This window comes from Ovis aries, chromosome 11 (assembly GCF_016772045.2).
Source record: "Ovis aries strain OAR_USU_Benz2616 breed Rambouillet chromosome 11, ARS-UI_Ramb_v3.0, whole genome shotgun sequence".
NCBI classification, from domain to species: Eukaryota; Metazoa; Chordata; class Mammalia; order Artiodactyla; family Bovidae; genus Ovis; species Ovis aries.
Window position 1 is genome coordinate 47,337,647 of NC_056064.1, and position 20,130 is coordinate 47,357,776.

A 20,130-nucleotide genomic window follows, 5' to 3' on the forward strand; every position below is an offset into this window, starting at 1 on the left:
ATGGAGATGGTTGCACGATGTTGTGAGTGCACTTATTGCCACTGAATTGTATGCTTAAAAATGGTTAAAATGACAAATATTGTTACATGTATTTTTATCAAAAATTTTTTTAATTTCAAAATTTGGTGAGGAATGGAATATGTATATATTCTCAAAGTATCCCCCCACAAAACATTTATTAATTACAAAGAGAAATTGTATAATTTTAGAGTGAAAAAACCTGGCAGACACTACCATAACCAAGTGATCCAAATTAACACAGCATTAATTTTGTGAAAGTGCTGCCAAAAATGCTTACCCTGAATTAAATCATGAGATACCATGAGAAAACTTGAAATTGAGGGACATGGTACAAAATATCTGACTTACAATCTTCAAAAGTGTCAAGGTCGTGAAAGTTAAGACAAGACTGAGGAACTTTTCGAGATTGAGAGAGTCAAAGAAAACTGAGAGCTAAATGCATTGCTTAATCCTGAATTGGATCTTTTTGCTAGAAATGACATTACTGGATAAATATCAAAACTTAAATGGGGTCTGTGCATGAGATCACAATGTAAAATGTTAGGTTCCTGATTTCTCTGTTGGTATTGTGGTTATGTAAGAAAATGTCCTTGTTCATAGAAAATGCATACTATCTGGGCCTGATGGGGTAGCATGTCTATATTTTAAAGTGATTAAGGGGAAAAAAAATTGTTCTTTGTACTATTCTTGAAACTTTTTTGTAAGTTTGAACTGCTTTTAAAATAAAAAAGAATATTTACACAAACTAAGGAAAAAAAGATAAAAGAACCTGAATGAAGGCAGTGATTGTGGCCAGGAGCTAGATCCCAAGACTAGGACTTGTACTGGAAAGCCAACTGCCACAGAAATAGGAAACTTCTTTTGAGTGAGTTACAAAAACATTCTTTCAAACTAAAGGGTTTCAAGTAAATATATTGAGAATTCTGAGTAGACTGTCAATTGTAATATGTAACAGTGGAAAAATAAGCTTCTGGTCAGGGACCTCGTAATTTTGGATTTAGAATGTGAAAACAAAGGAAATGACCAAACAGAATGTAAAAATAGTTGTGAAACTGGCCATTTTATTTTGAAAGATTCAGGTGTTTCAATGTCTTCTGTTGCAGGTGATGCTGAACAGGATCTTGGTCCCCCTCCGTCTGTAGATGAGGCAGCAAACACACTCATGACTCGTCTGGGTTTCCTCCTTGGGGAGAAAGTCACGGAAGTTGAGCCAGGTGACCAATACAGCATGGAAGTACAGGATGAAAATCAGGTAAACTGCTTCCCGTCAACCTATTGAAATGTGGGATGAATCGGCCTATTATAACCAGGAAAGAAAAAATGTTGCAGGGCATGGATGTGGGTCTTGTCAAAACAATGATCCCAAGTGTCAAGTGCCTTTTCAGGCCTGGAATATAACTTCATTTTCCATAATCACTGTATTTCTTCAGTTTATGGAACACCTTTTAGTTTCGTTCTTATGTTTAAAAAGCCATTTCAAGGTTTCGATTCCTTTATTGAATGAATGAGGAAATAACTAAATAAACCAACAAACGTGTGTGTGTGCGTGTGTGTATTAAAGCACCATACCCCTAAATTGCAGAATGCACATTGTTTTCAGATACACATGGATTATTTAGCAAATTTACAATATTCTGATTCATAGACCAGATCTTGACAGATGTAGGCCTTCCCCGATAGCTCAGTTGATAAAGAATCCACCCTCAGTGCAGGAGACTCCAGTTCAATTTCTGGGTCAGGAAGATGCGCTGGAGAAGGGATAGGCTACCCACTCCAGTATTTTGGGGCTTCCCTTGTGGTTCAGCTGGTAAAGAATCCTCCTGCTATGTGGGAGACCTGGGTTTGATCCCTGGGTTGGAAAGATCCCCTGGAGAAGGGAAAGGCTACCCAAACCAGTATTCTGGCCTGGAGAATACCATGGACTGTATAGTCCATGGGGTCTCAAAGAGTCGAACACAACTGAGCAACTTTTTCTTTCACTACTTTAGTAGAATTAAACGATTATAAAATAACTTAGAAAATGATAGCTAAAAGATAACATATAGAAAATCAAAATCCCCAAGTATTTGGATATTACTATACTCCTACGTAGCCTTTAGGTTGGAGAATCACAAGATATTAGAAAATAGTTTAAACTGAAATAATAGAAACAAAATAAAACTTGTAGTATGTAAAGATACACGTTTAAAAACTTTAGGAAACATACATTCAGTTCAGTCGCTCAGTCGTGTCCAACTCTTTGCGACCCCATGAATCGCAGCACGCCAGGCCTCCTGTCCATCACCAACTCCCGGAGTTCACTCAGACTCACGTCCATCAAGTCAGTAATGCCATCCAGCCATCTCATCCTCTGTCGGCCCCTTCTCCCCCTGCCCCCAATCCCTCCCAGCATCAGAGTCTTTTCCAGTGAGTCAACTCTTCACATGAGGTGGCCAGAGTACTGGAGTTTCAGCTTTAGCATCATTCCTTCCAAAGAACACCCAGGGCTGATCTCCTTCAGAATGGACTGGTTGGATCTCCTTGCAGTCCAAGGGACTCTCAAGAGTCTTCTCCAACACCACAGTTCAAAAGCATCAATTCTTCAGCGCTCAGCCTTCTTCACAGTCCAACTCTCACATCCATACATGACTACTGGAAAAACCATAACCTTGACTAGACGGACCTTAGTCAGCAAAGTAATATCTCTGCTTTTGAACGTGCTATCTAGGTTGGCCGTAACTTTTCTTCCAAGGAGTAAGCGTCTTTTAATTTCATGGCTGCAGTCACCATCTGCAGTGATTTTGGAGTCCCCAAAAATAAAGTCTGACACTGTTTCCACTGTTTCCCCATCTATTTCCCATGAAGTGATGGGACCAGATGCCATGATCTTCATTTTCTGAATATTGAGCTTTAAGCCAACTTTTTCACTCTCCTCTTTCACTTTCATCAAGAGGCTTTTCAGTTCCTCTTCACTTTCTGCCTTAAGGGTGGTGTCATCTGCATATCTGAGGTTATTGGTATTTCTCCTGGCAATCTTGATTTTAGCTTGTGTTTCTTCCAGTCCAGCATTTCGCATGATGTACTCTGTATATATGTTAAATAAGCAGGCTGACAATGTACAGCCTTGACGTACTCCTTTTCCTATTTGGAACCAGTCTGTTTTCCATGTCCAGTTCTAACTGTTGCTTCCTGACCTGCATATAGGTTTCTCAAGAGGCAGGTCAAGTGGTCTGGTATTCCCATCTCTTTCAGAATTTTCCAAAGTTTATTGTGATCCACACAGTCAAAGGCTTTGGCATAGTCAATAAAGCAGAAATAGATGTTTTTCTGGAGCTCTCTTGCTTTTTCCATGATCCAGTGGATGTTGGCAATTTGACCTCTGGTTCCTCTGCCTTTTCTCAAACCAGCTTGAACATCAGGAAGTTCATGGTTCACGTATTGCTGAAGTCTGGCTTGGAGAATTTTGAGCATTCCTTTACTAGCATGTGAGATGAGTGCAATTGTGCGGTAGTTTGTGCATTCTTTGACATTGCCTTTCTTTGGGATGGAATGAAAACGGACCTTTTCCAGTCCTGTGGCCACTGCTGAGTTTTCCAAATTTGCTGGCATATTGAGTGCAGCACTTTCACAGCATCATCTTTCAGGATTTGAAATAGCTCCACTGGAATTCCATCACCTCCACTAGCTTTGTTCGTAGTGATGCTTCCTTAAGGCCCACTTGACTTCACATTCCAGGATGTCTGGCTCTAGATGAGTGATTACACCATCGTGATTATCTGGGTCATGAAGATCTTTTTTGTACAGTTCTTCTGTGTATTCTTGGAGAAGGAAATGGCAACTCACTCCAGTATTCTTGCCTGGAGAATCCCATGGACAGAGGAGCTTGGTGGGCTATAGTCCACGGGTCGCAAAGAGTCAGACACAACTCAGTGACTTGACTTCACTTCACTTCACTTCACTTCACTTCTGTATATTCTTAAAAACCAAAAATCTGAAAAATTAATGATCTAAATATTCATCTCAGTGCAGGAGACACATGAAACTGGATTGGATTCCTGGGTCAGGGAGGTCCTCTGGAGTAGGAAAAGGCAACCCACTCCAGTTTTCTTGCCTGGGAAATGCCATGGACAGAGGAGCCTGGTGGGCGACAGATAGGCCATGGTGTTGCAAAGAGTCAGACACGACTTAGTGATTGAGCACACTCGCATTTACTGCTGTATCCTCTGCACAGAAGGATGCAGAGAAGAGACAAACTCTTCTATTAGTAAGTGTTCAATAAATATTTACTGCCTGAATAAATGGCCTCCTAACAGGGCTCTGCTTCCACTTTTGCCTCCTGTGGTCTGTTTACACAGAACCCAGAACGACCCTTGTAAAATGTGAATCTGGTCCTTTTATTGTGTTGGCCAAAAAGTTTGTTCAGATTTTTTATAGGCCATTGTGGAAAACCTGAACAAACTTTGTGGCCAGCCCAGTATTTTTCTGCTCTCGATCTCCTACTGTATCCCCCAAATTTAACAGTAAAATTGAAATCCTTAGTATGACCAGAAAGGGGCTGCCTGATCTGACCCCTTGCTGCCTGTCCTGTATCATTTCCTGCCCTTCTCCCTTTCACTGCAACTCTCCAGCAACACTGGCCTTCCTGTCATTCCTCAGACACATAAAACATTCATTTATACTGAAATGTTCTTCCACATAATTCACCTCCTCACTTCATCCAGTGCTCTACCCAAATGTTATCTCCTCAGTAAGGCCTTCCTTAGTTATTTTATCTAATAGCCCCTGCCCATCCATGTATCCCCTTACCTTGCTTTATAGCTCTTATCATTAATTTATTCCATGACATATTTAGTTGTGAGGGGTTGTTTGATCTCATGCAAGAAGGTAAGCTTCATGATGACAGGGATTGATTTCTTTTCATAACTAATTTACATTGTAACCATGTCTGTATCATGTGATCTGAATAGAAAATTAAAATGGCATATGTTGAGGGCTTTTTAAAAATTGGTATAAATAAAACATCTATTTTACTTGTGAGTTTTTGATATTCATGTCAGGTTAAAATATGACTACTATAATAATGACCAAGCCACATGACATTACAATCTGAGAATTTGCCAAGGACGCTGTTGTTTCTAAAACGCTACATTTCTTCAGGTGCTAAAATTTATATTGGGTTGCTTTTGAGATGCCTTATTGTCACTGCATGTTGCAGTGATTTCTGAATTAAGTCCCAAGTCAACAGAGTGTGCCTTACTTGTGCATTTACTACAGGATTCATCATAAAATAAGTAAATGAGTAGTATCATTGATTCAGTGTAGCTAATGCAGATGACACCACCCTTATGGCAGAAAGTGAAGAGGAACTAAAAAGCCTCTTGATGAAAGTGAAAGAGGAGAGTGAAAAAGTTGGCTTAAAGGTCAACATTCAGAAAACAAAGATCATGGCATCTGGTCCCATCACTTCATGGGAAATAGATGGGGAAACAGTGGAAACAGTGTCAGACTTTATTTTGGGGGGCTCCAAAATCACTGCAGATTGTGACTGCAGCCATGAAATTAAAAGACGCTTACTCCTTGGAAGAAAAGTTACGGCCATCCTAGACAGCATATTCAAAAGCAGAGGCGTTACTTTGCCGACTAAGGTCTGTCTAGTCAAGGCTATGGTTTTTCCAGTAGTCACATATGGATGTGAGAGTTGGACTGTGAAGAAGGCTGAGCGCCAAAGAATTGATGCTTTTGAACTGTGGTGTTGGAGAAGACTCTTGAGAGTCCCTTGGACTGCAAGGAGATCCACCCAGTCCATTCTGAAGCAGATCAGCCCTGGGATTTCTTTGGAAGGAATGATGCTAAAGCTGAAACTCCAGTACTTTGGCCACCTCATGCGAAGAGTTGACTCACTGGAAAAGACTCTGATGCTGGGAGGGATTGGGGGCAGGAGGAAAAGGGGCCGACAGAGGATGAGATGGCTGGATGGCATTACTGACTTGATGGACGTGAGTCTGAGTGAACTCCGGGAGTTGGTGATGATCAGGGAGGCCTGGAGTGCTGCGATTCATGGGGTCGCAAAGAGTCGGACACAACTGAGCGACTGAACTGAACTGAACTGAAAGTGATGCCATAATAGAAAAGTCACTAAACCAGGAGGTAGAAAATCTGTGTTCTGGTTCCAGCTCTACCACCTACCATTTTGTAAATTTGGACATGTCGCTTAACCTCTCTCAGCTTTAGGTTTTTCAAAGTTAATAGTAACTAACATGAAATAAGTGTTTACTATTTATAATCATGGTACTAATTGCTTTACTTACACTGTTTGATTTAAGCTTCCTTGCAACTCAGTGTGGTAGAGTCCTTTTAATATTTCAATTTTCAGATAAGAAAAAAAAGAAACACTGCCAGAAAGTGGTGGAATAGTATTCGAATCAGGCAGTCTGCTTTTACAACTTAGTGTTCTCAATAGCTACACCATACCAGTCCAGAGTAATATGAAATAATGACAGGATTGTTGTGAAGATCAGGTTAAATCATGAATACGAAAGCACTTTGTAAGCTATAAAATGTCATGCAAACGAAAGATATAAAACAATATGTAATATAATTGGTATGTAAATGTATTCAGAAACTGTTTGAGTTGGAGGAAATTGCTTCATAGCTTTTATATTTTGTGTAGTTTTTACACCTCATACTTGGTTGATAAGGAGAAATGAGGTAGTAACATTTTTTAAAAAAAAACTTTAACTTTGAAACATTAAACAAATGTAAGATATTAATAATAAAACTACATAATAGCCTACTTGAAATGTAATATACCATGACACTGTCTTGGAACCACCTAAGAAAGTGGCTGAATTGATCACTGAAATTTCTAGTCTTAGGAAGATTATTAGTGACTTTCTTCTGTGCTAAAGAGCATGCTAACAAAGATAGGCTTTGTTTAAGAAGACCTATAGTAATGGTGTCCTCTAGAACAGTATCAATAATGACAGAATCCAGCACACACAAGTTAGCATATATCATTTTTTTTGCAAAAGACAAGATATTCAAAGTGATATTCAGTTGACCAGTGTATTTTCTTTTCTCTGTAATGTCTGGAGTATTAGGATGTAGGACCTTGAAGAGATCCAGATTGGGAGTTTGGGATCCAATGGGATCAATGGGAAAACCACCGAAAGGTTTTAGAAGTAGAGTGGCTTAAGTAGGTGTCCATTTTAGCCTACAGTGTGGCGAGTAAATAATGTTGTCTTTCTGTGCCTAAAAGAGATTTCTGTATCTCATTAACTTTTAAGCTTTGCTTTTACGGTTAAAGCTTTTAAAGCATACATTCTGTGATAAATGCTTTATTTTCCAGAAAATAACTTACAGTAAAAATTACATGTCATTTGAGCTTAACCTTCACCTTTGCTGTTTTATGCATATAATAGTTTCCTTTCTCAGAGAACAGACTGAGAATCTTGTCTGAAAATGGAAATGAGTTACCATAGAAGTAATAGATTCATACCAAAATGAAACTTTTTCAATATGGAATGACTATAGATATATCTAATGTAAAAAGATTCTAGTACAATGCTAATAAAGTACCCACATGTTTCTTAAACTGAGAATGAAGTGGTTAAAAATTGCTATGCCAGATTCTAACTAGGGAGGATTCTAATTTAGCAAGACTAGGGTGGGGGTCAGTATCTGTCAGTTTTGTAGTGAAACTTGTTTTTAACATTCCACAGGTAATTCTCCTGCAAGCCCTACTCATGCTCTAATAGACTGACATCAATTTTGTAGAAATAAAGGAAATTACAAAGAAATTGAAACTCCTCCTTCCAATGGTGAAAAATTATGTAGAAGAGAAATGGCATAGATTTGAGGGCTTATTGTATTATTAAAAAGAATCAGTTTCTAATATTAGTTATATGATTGGAAATATTTACTTGATTGCAGTGTTCTGAGAATGTCATTTATGCTTGGTTGAGTTGCATGTATCTTTTATATCCTGGTTATAACATTTAAATTAAAATCAAAACCTGGATTCAACACAGATAATTACATACAGGGGATTGCATCTGGCGCTCATTTGGGGATGAGTCAAAGAGCCTTAATATTCTCATATCCAGTGATCAACATATTTTCCAATCAAGTTATAAAATGTAACTCTTCAATTCGTCAAAGAGATTATGAGTAGACTTTATATGTAAAGAAATTGAAATGCTTTTTTTTTAATGTCAAATGTATCATTAGTCCTCTTTCAAGTAATCTGCCATTGACCAGTTACTGTTTTGAAAAGGAAAAAATTTCTTAAGTGTTCGAAAAAACATATATACTTTCATTCATTATTTCATTAATTTATTTGGGTAGAAAGAGCTAAAGAAAATGAATTTTCATTAAACTAGGTAAACCAGAATATATTACCATCAGTATTTTTGGTGATTATTCATTGCATCCCATCAAAAATGTAAAAAGGAGGTAACTTCAGGTATAAGAGTCACTCAGTGATCTGTCCATAATCAGTTTTTACAGAGAAATTATTTTGTTTGTATTAAATTAATATTACTGTACTTCATTTGACAAACTTTTAGATAGGCATTTTCCCTACATTTATTTGTTACTTCTGAGAAGCCACCTATGTATCAAAAAAAGCCCATCTATATTTGCATTAAGAACTTTAGTTTTATTACTCCTTGGCTGCAAAGATTTTTTTTTTTTAATCCAAAGAAAATTATTAGTAAGACCAAGTTCTAAGCCTTCAGAAAATTCTTGATTGAAAGCAGCAAGAAAAATTTTTGATGAATAAAAAAAATCATCTATTAATTCATAGCAATAATAAAGACTACTTGTCACTGTAAATTTCCCAGGCAGAACAAAACAGACCACAGTCTCTGCTCATGTTAAATTTATCAGGTTTCACCTTAATTATAGAACACAGAATGCTTTAGCCCGGAAAGCAAAAACAAACAGAACCTAATAGCTGTAAAAGCTGTGCATGTAGGTTTTTTTTTTTCTTTTTGTTATCAAAGCATATGTTTTACCATAAGATACACTTTCACTTAACAGCTGATCAGCTTATCTTATTTTTCATTTCAACTTTTCAGACCTCAGCAATCACCCAGCGGATAAGTCCCTGTTCCACCTTGACTAGCAGCACTGCCTCTCCACCAGCCAGTAGCCCCTGTTCCACTCTCCCACCAGTCAGTACAAGTGCGACCGCCAAGGATGGCAGCTATGGGGCTGTCACGAGTCCAACCTCTACCCTTGAAAGCAGAGACAGTGGAATCATTGGTGAGTTGGTTTATATACTAATCATTTTGTGTCTTTTTTCTTTTTGTAATAATTACACAAGCTTAAGGTTTTCAAAAATTCTGCTTTTGAGTTATTGAGATATATTTATATATATGTATAAAATATGTGTCCTTTTCTTTTTAATGTTGTTGTAGAGGGACATAAAGCATAAAAAAAAAAAAAAAACAGAGGTGTCCCTCCCTGCTTACCCAGTCCTTTAAAGACATTATCTCACTGATCGTACAAAAGTCCAAGATTGTCTACTTTATGAAAATAAAATACCCTGAATGAGCAAAAAGTAAATAAATAAAGACACTATCTGGTGAAAGAAGGGGTGAATAGAGAAAGTTCTTCCTACTTCTTCTTGTAAATTCACTTAAATCATCCATCTACCGACAGAAGTCGTTCAGAAAAAGTTCATTTCTCACTAAACTGGTAGAGTTTCTTGGTATTTCTCAGTTTGTCGTATACTTACTGCCTGTTGTATGCTTGTTAAGGGGAGTCAGTCACATGGAAATGAGGAAAGTTTGGGAAAAGAATTTGAAGAAAAGAAATGCAAAGGGGGAAAGCAAGACTGAGCACAGAATCTTAGGGAACATTCTAATTGATCAGGGAGAGGTGAGAGGTGTGGATACAGAAATGGAGTAATCAGACAAACAGGAGAAAAATCAAGGCAGTATAATGTAATTAGTGCCAAGGAAGGTAAAGGTTTCAGGGAAGCGGTGAGGAAAGGCTGCTCAACAAATGACGGACACTGAGGAGGGCAGGAAAATGGAAGTAAGACAATAAAATATTTTTTCCTCATTTGGCTTGCTTCTGCTGCTGCTGCTAAGTCGCTTCAGTCGTGTCCGATTCTGTGCGACCCCATAGACAGCAGTCCACCAGGCTCCGCCATCCCTGGGATTCTCCAGGCAAGAACACTGGAGTGGGTTGCCATTTCCTTCTCCAATGCATAAAAGTGAAAAGTGAAAGTGAAGTCGCTTAGCCGTGTCCAACTCTTAGCGACTCCATGGACTGCAGCCCACCAGGCTCCTCCATCCATGGGATTTTCCAGGCAAGAGTACTGGAGTGGGTTGCCATTGCCTTCTCCTTGGCTTGCTTCTATAGGTTATCAAATAAAAATATTTGTTTAGATGTTATGGCAAATAATTTAATGCCATGTCAACTAAGCATATCTCTTTCACTTAAATGAATGTATATCAGCATGTGAATTTATTCGTTTTAAATAATGAGCCAATAAAAAGAATATTTTTACAGGATGCAAAATTAACATACAAAAACCAGTTGCATTTCTATACACTGACAGTAGATAACCAAAAAAAAAAAAAAAAGTTAAGAAAAAATTCCACTACAATAGCATCAAAAAGAATAAAAGACTTAGGAGTAAATTTAACCAAGCAGGTAAAAGACACTAGACATTATAAAACATTAGTGAAGAAATTTTAAAAAGACTTAAATAATTGGAGATGCGTCCTGTTCATGGATTGTTAAAATGATAGTATTTCTCAAAGCAATCTGTAGAATCATTGAAATCCCTATCATAATCCCAACAAAGTTGTTTGCAGAAACACCCATTCTAAAATTCATGTAGAATCTCAAAGGATCATGAATAGTCAAAACAGTTTTGAAAAAGGGAACAAAGTCTGGAAGACTCAAACTTCCTGATTTCAAAACTTACTCCAAAGCTCCTTAAAGGCAGGATTCCTATCTAATAATTTTATATACTCTCAGTATTTAACATAATTTCTAACTTGTGATTTCTTTATATGAGGAGTATTTATGAAGATACTATCATTAAATAGCTAAATATTTTAACAAAACAAAATACATAGATAAAATATGATGGAAAGTAGCCTCTTTTTGTAATCTCTGAAATAATTTGTAGAAAATTGGAATTATCTATTTCTTGACCGTTTAGTAGGATCTACCATTAAACTGGTCTTCTCTGATGGCTCAACCAGGTAAAAAATCCATCTGCAATATAGGAGACGTGGGTTTGAGTCCTGCTTCAGGAAGATCCTGATATTTTCTTCATGTAGATTTTTTAAACTACTACTTCAACGTATTTAATACTATAGGACTTAAAAGTATTTTTCCTTCCTGAATCTGTGTTCCTTAATAATTTTTTAATCTTTTTCAGATTTACTTGCATAAAATTGTCTAAAATATTCTTATTGTGACATCACTATCTACCCAGGAACCCAAGCTAGAAAGCCAAGGGGAATCCTTGCCTCCTTCCTTCCCCTGTATTTCTCATCCCTGTATTTTCTTTTCATCTCTCCTAGCATTGCCTTCATAATCCTCATTTTCTTAGACCTAGATTAATACAGATCTAACTGTTCTGTCTGCTTTTTCTTCTTGTCCTTTCTAAGTCTGTTTTTCCCACAGCCACCAAAGTAAATTAACTGAAAAATGATTACTACTTTGATTCTGTTATCTGTAAGGTGCAATAATCTACCTGGAAACCAAATCTGATCAGATCACTCCTGATCTGTCCACAGCCAATTTCTCCAGCCTTTAATTCCACTACTAGAGGCTAACATTAAATTTTGTGGTAACCTGACACGTTCCAGTTTTTCACCTCTGTACTTTTGCCTATATTGATCATCCTGCCTGTAATCTCCTCTATCCCTCTTAAATTTGATTAACTGCTCAATACTTTTAAGAATCATCTTATAGGAGAATGGCATTGAACCATGTATACTATCATGTAAGAAATGAATTGCCAGTCTAGGTTCGATACAGGATACAGGATGCTTGGGGCTGGTGCACTAGGATGACCCAGAGAGATGATATGGGGAGGGTGGTGGGAGAGGGGTTCAGGATTAGGAACTCATGTACACCCATGGTGGATTCATGTCAATGTATGGCAAAACCAATACAGTATTGTAAAGTAAAAAAAAATAATGATAATAAAAGAAAAAAACGGTTTAAAAAAAAGAATCACCTTAGGTATTCCAGTCACTGCTGCCACCACCCCCTCTCTTCATTTCTCCATTCCACCTCCTCTCCAGTGCCTGTTACTATTCCATGTTCCCAGATACAGCATATCTGTGTCATTGCATTTAACACTAGTATTATAGTCCCTTTAAGAGCCTGCTTTTCATCCTTAGACTATTTAATTTCTTGTTAGGAGAAAATGTGCCTTACTCATCCATATCTGTAGCGCCTAGTCCAATAACTGAAAATGTGGTAGTGGTAGCATGGCAGGCACTCAGTAAATATTTATAAAAAGGAAAGAAAGCTTAAGAGTGAAAGGATGGGAGATGAAGGATGACTGACCTGGCACTTTCAGTTACTTTTTTGACTGTTTAGAGTGACCATTGGGTACAAGATGGAACATTATTATTAAATTTTTAATAAATAGTAGAGTTTAGATTTCTCCATTGACTATTCTCCTGTGTTCTTTTTATGATTCATTTTGGCACAGTGACTTTTATAATCTCTAGCCAAACCTCTTCCTGGGTTCTTCTGTCGGTATTATTAGTGTCTGTAACTGCATGTCATCAATATTGCCATACCCAAAAATATTACTTTAGAAATATATTTATTCATGCAATGGGCATGGCGCTGACAGATTGGACAAAATCCATTTACAGGTACATTCTAACTGGAAGGTTAACATGTCAATGGATGTTCAAAATAAATGTTCATAATGTTCTGAAATTAAAAATGAGATTTCCACTTTGACATATAACAGTGTTCCTCATTTTTTTCTGGTATATTTCCAAAATTGTGTTCCTTGTAAAAGTAAATATCTTTGTGGATAACAGAGCTAATTTGGAGAATAATAAACTTCCATTATTTAATGTATATAAATACTGAAACAGATTTACTTTCAAAATCATGAGACAAGAAAGAGAATAATGTCTTCTGCTTCTAAAATTACTTACATTGTAGAGCAGTTATCAAATTATATATGTGCAGCTTATCTTGAGAAACAACTTATTTCTCTTTAGTTTTTTTTTTTTCATTGCATTTGAGTTAGAAGAGAACTGTATGTGGCATAAGTAATAATAGTCAAAGATATTGTTATTACCATGGAAATCTCAAGGCTCGCCTATCTTAACCATTTTAATATGTTTTGTTTAAGTATTTTCCCCACTGATTATAGAAATATCTGCTTTTCCAAATTAAATATTGCTTAATTATTTCAAACAATAAATCTATTGTTTGTTAGTGTACCACTTTTAAATCTTGCCCCATCACCAAAAACACAAAAGCTATTAAAAGTTCATTTGAATTATCCATTTTTATTCCTTTGTATATCAGTCAGTTCAGTGTGAATTCCTGTTGATTACATTTTGTAACTATAGCGATCAGAATTTTAGTGATTCGTGCCTGTATCACTTTCATAGCTTGCCAAAATATATAGAATTCTAGTTATAAAATCAGAATATTAGAAATGCAGGCTTCCTGAATTTTAAGTCTTATAAGTATAAAAAGTTCCTCTCTTGGATTCTAAAGTATTGGAAATAGCTATGACTTCTTATATTCTCTGTGATCTGAATTCACCCCATACGTGATTTAATTTCTACCATGGAAAGCATTCTCTGTAACAGTCACAGCTTCTCTCTCTTCAAACTCACAGCTTTCTTAAATATGTGGTAAAATATCACTGACATGATTGTCAGGTATTTACAGTATAATTTCATATTTGTAATTACTTTATTGGTATTAATTTAATGGTATGATGCCCTTATATATGTACCTAGGTAGATACCACTAACTACATATAATCTATCAGCTGTACATAGCTTCAAGCAAGAATCCTGATAATCATAAACTCTTTGAGATACACATCATTTTTCTAGCCTATCCTCTTTCATGTGAAGTTTTAATAATGGTCTGTTTTGGCATATTGTTGTTTAGTAAAACAAATTTAAGCATGGATCCATTTTGTTTTGGCCTTTTGTTTATTTGGGGATTCACAGTTCCTTCCAGAAAGGTATAATTCTTGAATTCCCCCTTTTAATCAAATCTCAGGGTTTTGTTTTTTTGTTTTTGTTTTTAGGTCCTGATTTATTGCCAAATTTGGTCTTGTATCTTTTAGCCTTGTATCATTTAACACCTAGGAAAATGAAATGCCTACACCTTTACTTGTTCAGTGATTTTTCCGCCTAATATTTCACATTAGTAACTAAAAAGCAAAATCAGAAACTCCTCATCAAATACCCTTGTTCCTTTAGTAACATATATTCCAGTAGGCAGGGCTTCCAAGGTGATGCAGTGGTAAAGAATCTTCCTGCATGTGGGAGGGGGTTCATGTTTGGGATCGCATGTACACCCGTGGTGGATTCATGTCAGTGTATGGCAAAACCAATACAGTATTGTAAAGTAAAATAAAGTAAAAATAAAAATTAAAAAAAAAAACAAATAAAAATAAAAGAATCTTCCTGCAATGCAGGAGACCTGGGTTCTATCCCTGGGTTGGGAAGATCCCCTGGAGAAGGGAATGGCTACTCACTCCAGTATTCTTGCCTGAAGAATTCTATGGATAGAGGAGCCTGGTCCATGCAGTCACAAAGAGTCACTGAACGACTGAATCACACACACACACACACACACACACACACATTCCAGTAGGATGTAATGTATTCTCTGGTCCAAATTGTCACATTTAAGAAGTCACTCTTCTGAGTCACAAACTGAGCATTAGATAATTTTTCATATTTTCTACAACCTGTTTTCAGAAATGTGCAATTGTCTCTTCACTAAGTTCTACCAGTTACTGAGCTGGTGACTCTGTCATCCTTGGAGGTGGTTTAGTCGCTCACTCGTGTCTGACTCTTTGTGACCCCATGGGCTGTAGCCCGCCAGGCTCCTCTGACCATGGGATTTTCCAGGCAAGAACACTGGAGTGGGTTGCCATTTCCTTCTCCAGGAGATCTTCCCCCGCCAGGGATCGAACCTGATTTTCCTGCATCGCAGGCAGATTCTTCGCCAACTGAGCCACCAGGGAACGTTCACCTTCTGATTACTTAGCACTGAGCGACTGAACTGAACTGAACTGAATAAATTTTGGTAGTTATATTGCATGGATATTTGTTAAAGATGTCTGTCTGGACACTGCCTATTTAAATGATCAAGAAAACCAGAGCATTTCCCTTGCATGATTGACCTAACTAATATAATAATAACAATGACAGCAACCATTGATTATAGTACAGAGTATGAGGAAGGTTGTTGTTGTTTAGGCAGGTACCATACCATTATTTAATTCTTACAGTCATAAGAAAATAGAGTAAAGAGTCGCCAGGATCAAATAATTGAAAAGATACATAAGACTCCACAGAAAAATTCTTACAAAAAGCTTTTAGTAAAGATATAGTCCAGCAAGTGAAAAAGAATGCAAGTGAGTACAGAGGACCCAAGACCCTCCCAGGTGGCGCTCTCGAGGTTCCTTTTTAATCAAATAGGATGGAGGTGCTCTGTCCCCAGAGTGTAAATCACCAAGATTTGTATAAAGGAATCTTGGTTTCAGGAGAGCTCCCCAAAAGTTGACAGTGAAGCTTTTTATCCGTCTCTGGTCCCAGGCTAAGCCAGGCTATCTAAGTACTCCAGATGTAAGCTGTCAATAAACAACTAGACCTGGGTGCTACCTGGGGAATTTCAAACTTTAAACAGCAAATTTTAAGTTGTTATTTATCCCAGTTGACCTTATCTTGGCTAAGAGTCAGTTCCAGACTTCCAGTCATCCCTAGAGATAAGTATAGGACTGGCCCAGTCTAGCTGTAAATTAACTCTGTCTTACATAATAGTATAATGATCTTTCTTAGACTTAGAAAACTGGGGTTCAAAAATAATTGGTCCCAGATCACACAGATGTTAAGAGGCAAATCTGAGATTCAAGTTCAGGTCTGTATAACTTCAAAACCCACACTGCATAGTTCTAAATCATTTTCTCTCAGAACAGATGACCTAACACCATTATCCAGCATTAAAAACTTAGTCTTTATCAACAAAAGCAGAGTAGTGAATCAAGATAAAAATGATTACCATCAGATTTCAAGCAATGATTACTATTGCTATTACTGGGAACATTTCTGGGCCCCTTAGGACTGACACAGATGCCAGGATAAGGAATGTTAAGCTTTTTTGAAAGATTATTGCTGTCAGTTTTTAAATATTATTGACGACAAGCAAATGTACCTATATCCATGTATCAATCCATTTACAGAGGGTATATTTTGTGGTATGTAAATTATACCTCAATAAAACTTTTTTAATATATGGACTTAATTTTATTCACAATGAGCCTGTTTATAAGCCTGTAATTCCTACTTCCTCACACTGTCTTACTGTCCTGTATGGCTGTGTCAGCACTTCTTTATACTGAGATAGCAATTTTTTTTCTATATCAAGGAAAGAAAATGCAGAAAGTCTCAGAAAAATCTCTTTAGTTAGTTACAACTCAATATCTTCCCACCATTCTTTGTTCCACCTGGAAAAGACTAGATCTAAAGAATTAAAGTAGGGACAGAATAGGTCTATTGGAAAACAGATACGTATATTTTTCAGTGAGAGGCCATGTCTTCCTCTTCAGCTCCATTCATAGAAACTTTGCACATACGGGTTGTTAATTCATGTAGCCCAACATCTGATATATAGATTGTGTGGGCTTTAGACTTTTGAAATTTTTAGTAACTACATGAATCAAAAATATCGTTGTATTCTCTGATGCTTCATACTCTTTGGTAACTTTAAATTACATGATACGGTCTCACTATAGAGGAATAGTTCAGTAAAATAGAAGTATCTGTTAAATAATATATGGATATTAGCATGTTGCTATTAAAAATAGCATTTCATTTTGTGATTCTTCATTTTTTTTCTTTGTATGGCCTCTTCTGCCACAGAATTGTCCCTTTTCTGGGATTAATGATTTAGGACCTATCTTGTTCACCACTGTACTCTGACACAAACTAGTTGATCAATAAAATTTTATTGACTAAATAATTGAATGAAATTAACTCAGAGTCACCGTGCTCTGGGAAGAGCATCAGTGAAGCAGAAATGTACAAAATTCCTCAGTGGGAATGTTTACCAGAGACTCTTAACTTCTGGTACTTTTTGTGAGTTGTCTGTTTTCACTCTGGTCCCCAGTGGTTCTGGACCATTGAATATCCAATAAGACTAAGTTATTCATCCTCTCAACAGATACATGTTGATCATAGTTTAAACTGTGTGCCACAGCCTAGATACATTTCTCTTTAGTGAAAAAGGGCAGAGGATACTTTAGGTTTGAAAAAAAAATGAAGTATCAGGTTTGGTTTAGGCAGATAGTACAATTGAAGTGCAAAATGACATCAGTGCTCTTCTTACTTGAGAAACTAGATGTCTTCCTTGTTTTTACTTTAAATACCACGACCATAGATGCCCTTCCTTATTGTAAATTTCATCATTTAAATGATAAATAGGGTCCATAGGCACTGAATATTTCTGTCTTTGTACCATGAATTCAGTTTCTTAGATCTTTTCACCACCAGTGAGGACTTTCATAATTTTTATTGATAGACCTCATATTTTTGAAAAAATTTTCGACATCACACTGTGCATCATCAAATAGTTTATATCTCATTTTTATTTATCAAACATGTATATGTATGATGTATTTATGTATCATGTTGTTGTTGTTGAATTGCTCAGTCATGTCCATCTCTATAGACTATAGCCCTCCAGGCTCCACTGTCCATGGAATTCTCCAGGCAGGAATACTGGAGTGGGTAGCCATTCTCCTCTCCAGGCATCTTCCTGACATAGGAATCAAACCCTTGTCTCCTGCATCTCCTGTTGGCAGGCAGATTCTTTACCACTGAGCCAGCCACCTGAGAAGTGGCATATTATGTGTATATATACATATGTGTGTGTGTGTATGTGTGTATATGTATATATGCCAAAATTTCTGTTCAACATGTAGGTAACTAGTGTTATCACCCTGATGTAACTGCAGCTAAGTTTATTGAAGCTTAACATTTTAGTTAGCTGGTCACCAGTAAATATATTATTTCTTAGAAATTATTTGAAATATTGAAAATAGTGAAACCAATTACTACCTTCTCAGACCTTTAAAAAGTGTAGTGTTTCAGTGTTTGGAACCTACTGAATGTGCTCATGGTTTATCTGGGGGAAAGGGCTGTATTTCTGGAATATATACAAAGGAGAAAAGGAAAGATATAAGCATCTGAATGCAGAGTGCCAGAGAATAGCAAGAAGAGATAAGAAAGCCTTCTTCAGTGATCAGTGCAAAGAAATAGAGGAAAAGAACAGAATCGGAAAGACTAGAGATCTCTTCAAGAAAATTAGAGATACCAAGGGAACATTTCATGCAAAGATGAGCTCGATAAAGGACAGAAATGGTCTGGACCTAACAGAAGCAGAAGATATTAAGAAGAGGTGGCAAGAATACACAGAAGAACTGTACAAAAAATATCTTCACGACCCAGATAATCATGATGGTGTGATCACTCATCTAGAACCAGACATCCTGGAATGTGAAGTCAAGTGGGCCTTAGAAAGCATCACTACAAACAAAGCTAGTGGAGGTGATGGAATTCCAGTTGAGCTGTTTCAAATCCTGAAAGATGATGCTGTGAAAGTGCTGCACTCAATATGCCAGCAAATTTGGAAAACTCAGCAGTGGCCGCAGGACTGGAAAAGGTCAGTTTTCATTCCAATCCCAAAGAAAGGCAGTGCCAAAGAATGCTCAAACTACCTCACAATTGCACTCATCTCACAAGCTAGTAAAGTAATGCTCAAAATTCTCCAAGCCAGGCTTCAGCAATACATGAACCATGAACTTCCTGATGTTCAAGCTGGCTTTAGAAAAGGCAGAGGAACCAGAGGTCAAATTGCCAACATCCGCTGGATCGTGGAAAAAGCAAGAGAGTTCCAGAAAAACATCTATTTCTGCTTTATTGACTATGCCAAAGCCTTTGACTGTGTGGATCACAATAAACTGTGGAAAATTCTGAAAGAAATGGGATTACCAGACCACCTGACCTGCCTCTTGAGAAATCTGTATGCAGGTCAGGAAGCAGCAGTTAGAACTGGACATGGAACAACGGACTGGTTCCAGATAGGGAAAGGAGTATGTCAAGGCTGTATATTGTCAGCCTGCTTATTTAACTTCTATGCAGAGTACATCATGAGAAATGCTGGGCTGGATGAAGCACAAGCTGGAATCAAGATTGCCGGGAGAAATATCAATAACCTCAGATATGCAGATGACACCACCCTTATGGCAGAAAGTGAAGAGGAACTAAAAAGCCTCTTGATGAAAGTGAAAGAGGAGAGTGAAAAAGTTGGCCTAAACCTCAACATTCAGAAAACAAAGATCATGGCATCCGGTCCCATCACTTCATGGGAAATAGATGGGGAAACAGTGGAAACAGTGTCAGACTTTGTTTTTCTGGGCTCCAAAATCACTGCAGATGGTGACTGCAGCCATGAAATTAAAAGACGCTTACTCCTTGGAAGAAAAGTTATGACCAACCTAGATAGCACATTCAAAAGCAGAGACATTACTTTGCTGACTAAGGTCCGTCTAGTCAAGGCTATGGTTTTTCCTGTGGTCATGTATGGATGTGAGAGTTGGACTGTGAAGAAGGCTGAGCACCGAAGAATTGATGCTTTTGAACTGTGGTGTTGGAGAAGACTCTTGAGAGTCCCTTGGACTGCAAGGAGACCCAACCAGTCCATTCTGAAGGAGATCAGCCCTGGGATTTCTTTGGAAGGAATGATGCTAAAGCTGAAACTCCAGTACTTTGGCCACCTCATGTGAAGAGTTGACTCATTGGAAAAGACTCTGATGCTGGGAGGGATTAGGGGCAGGAGGAGAAGGGGCCGACAGAGGATGAGATG

The 20,130-nt window shown here is 37.4% G+C and overlaps 1 protein-coding gene across 7 annotated transcripts in view; it reads left to right on the top strand.

Moving 5' to 3' along the window:
- The window catches only part of TANC2 (tetratricopeptide repeat, ankyrin repeat and coiled-coil containing 2), a 371,608-nt gene that overhangs the window by 217,731 nt on the left and 133,747 nt on the right, over positions 1-20,130 (top strand). For all 7 annotated transcript variants that reach the window (XM_042256150.2, XM_027974357.3, XM_042256152.2 and 4 more), the window contains 2 exons: positions 1,125-1,273; positions 9,081-9,267. In XM_042256150.2, the coding sequence (XP_042112084.1) occupies positions 1,125-1,273; positions 9,081-9,267 (336 nt within the window). The remainder of the gene's footprint in view (positions 1-1,124; positions 1,274-9,080; positions 9,268-20,130) is intronic.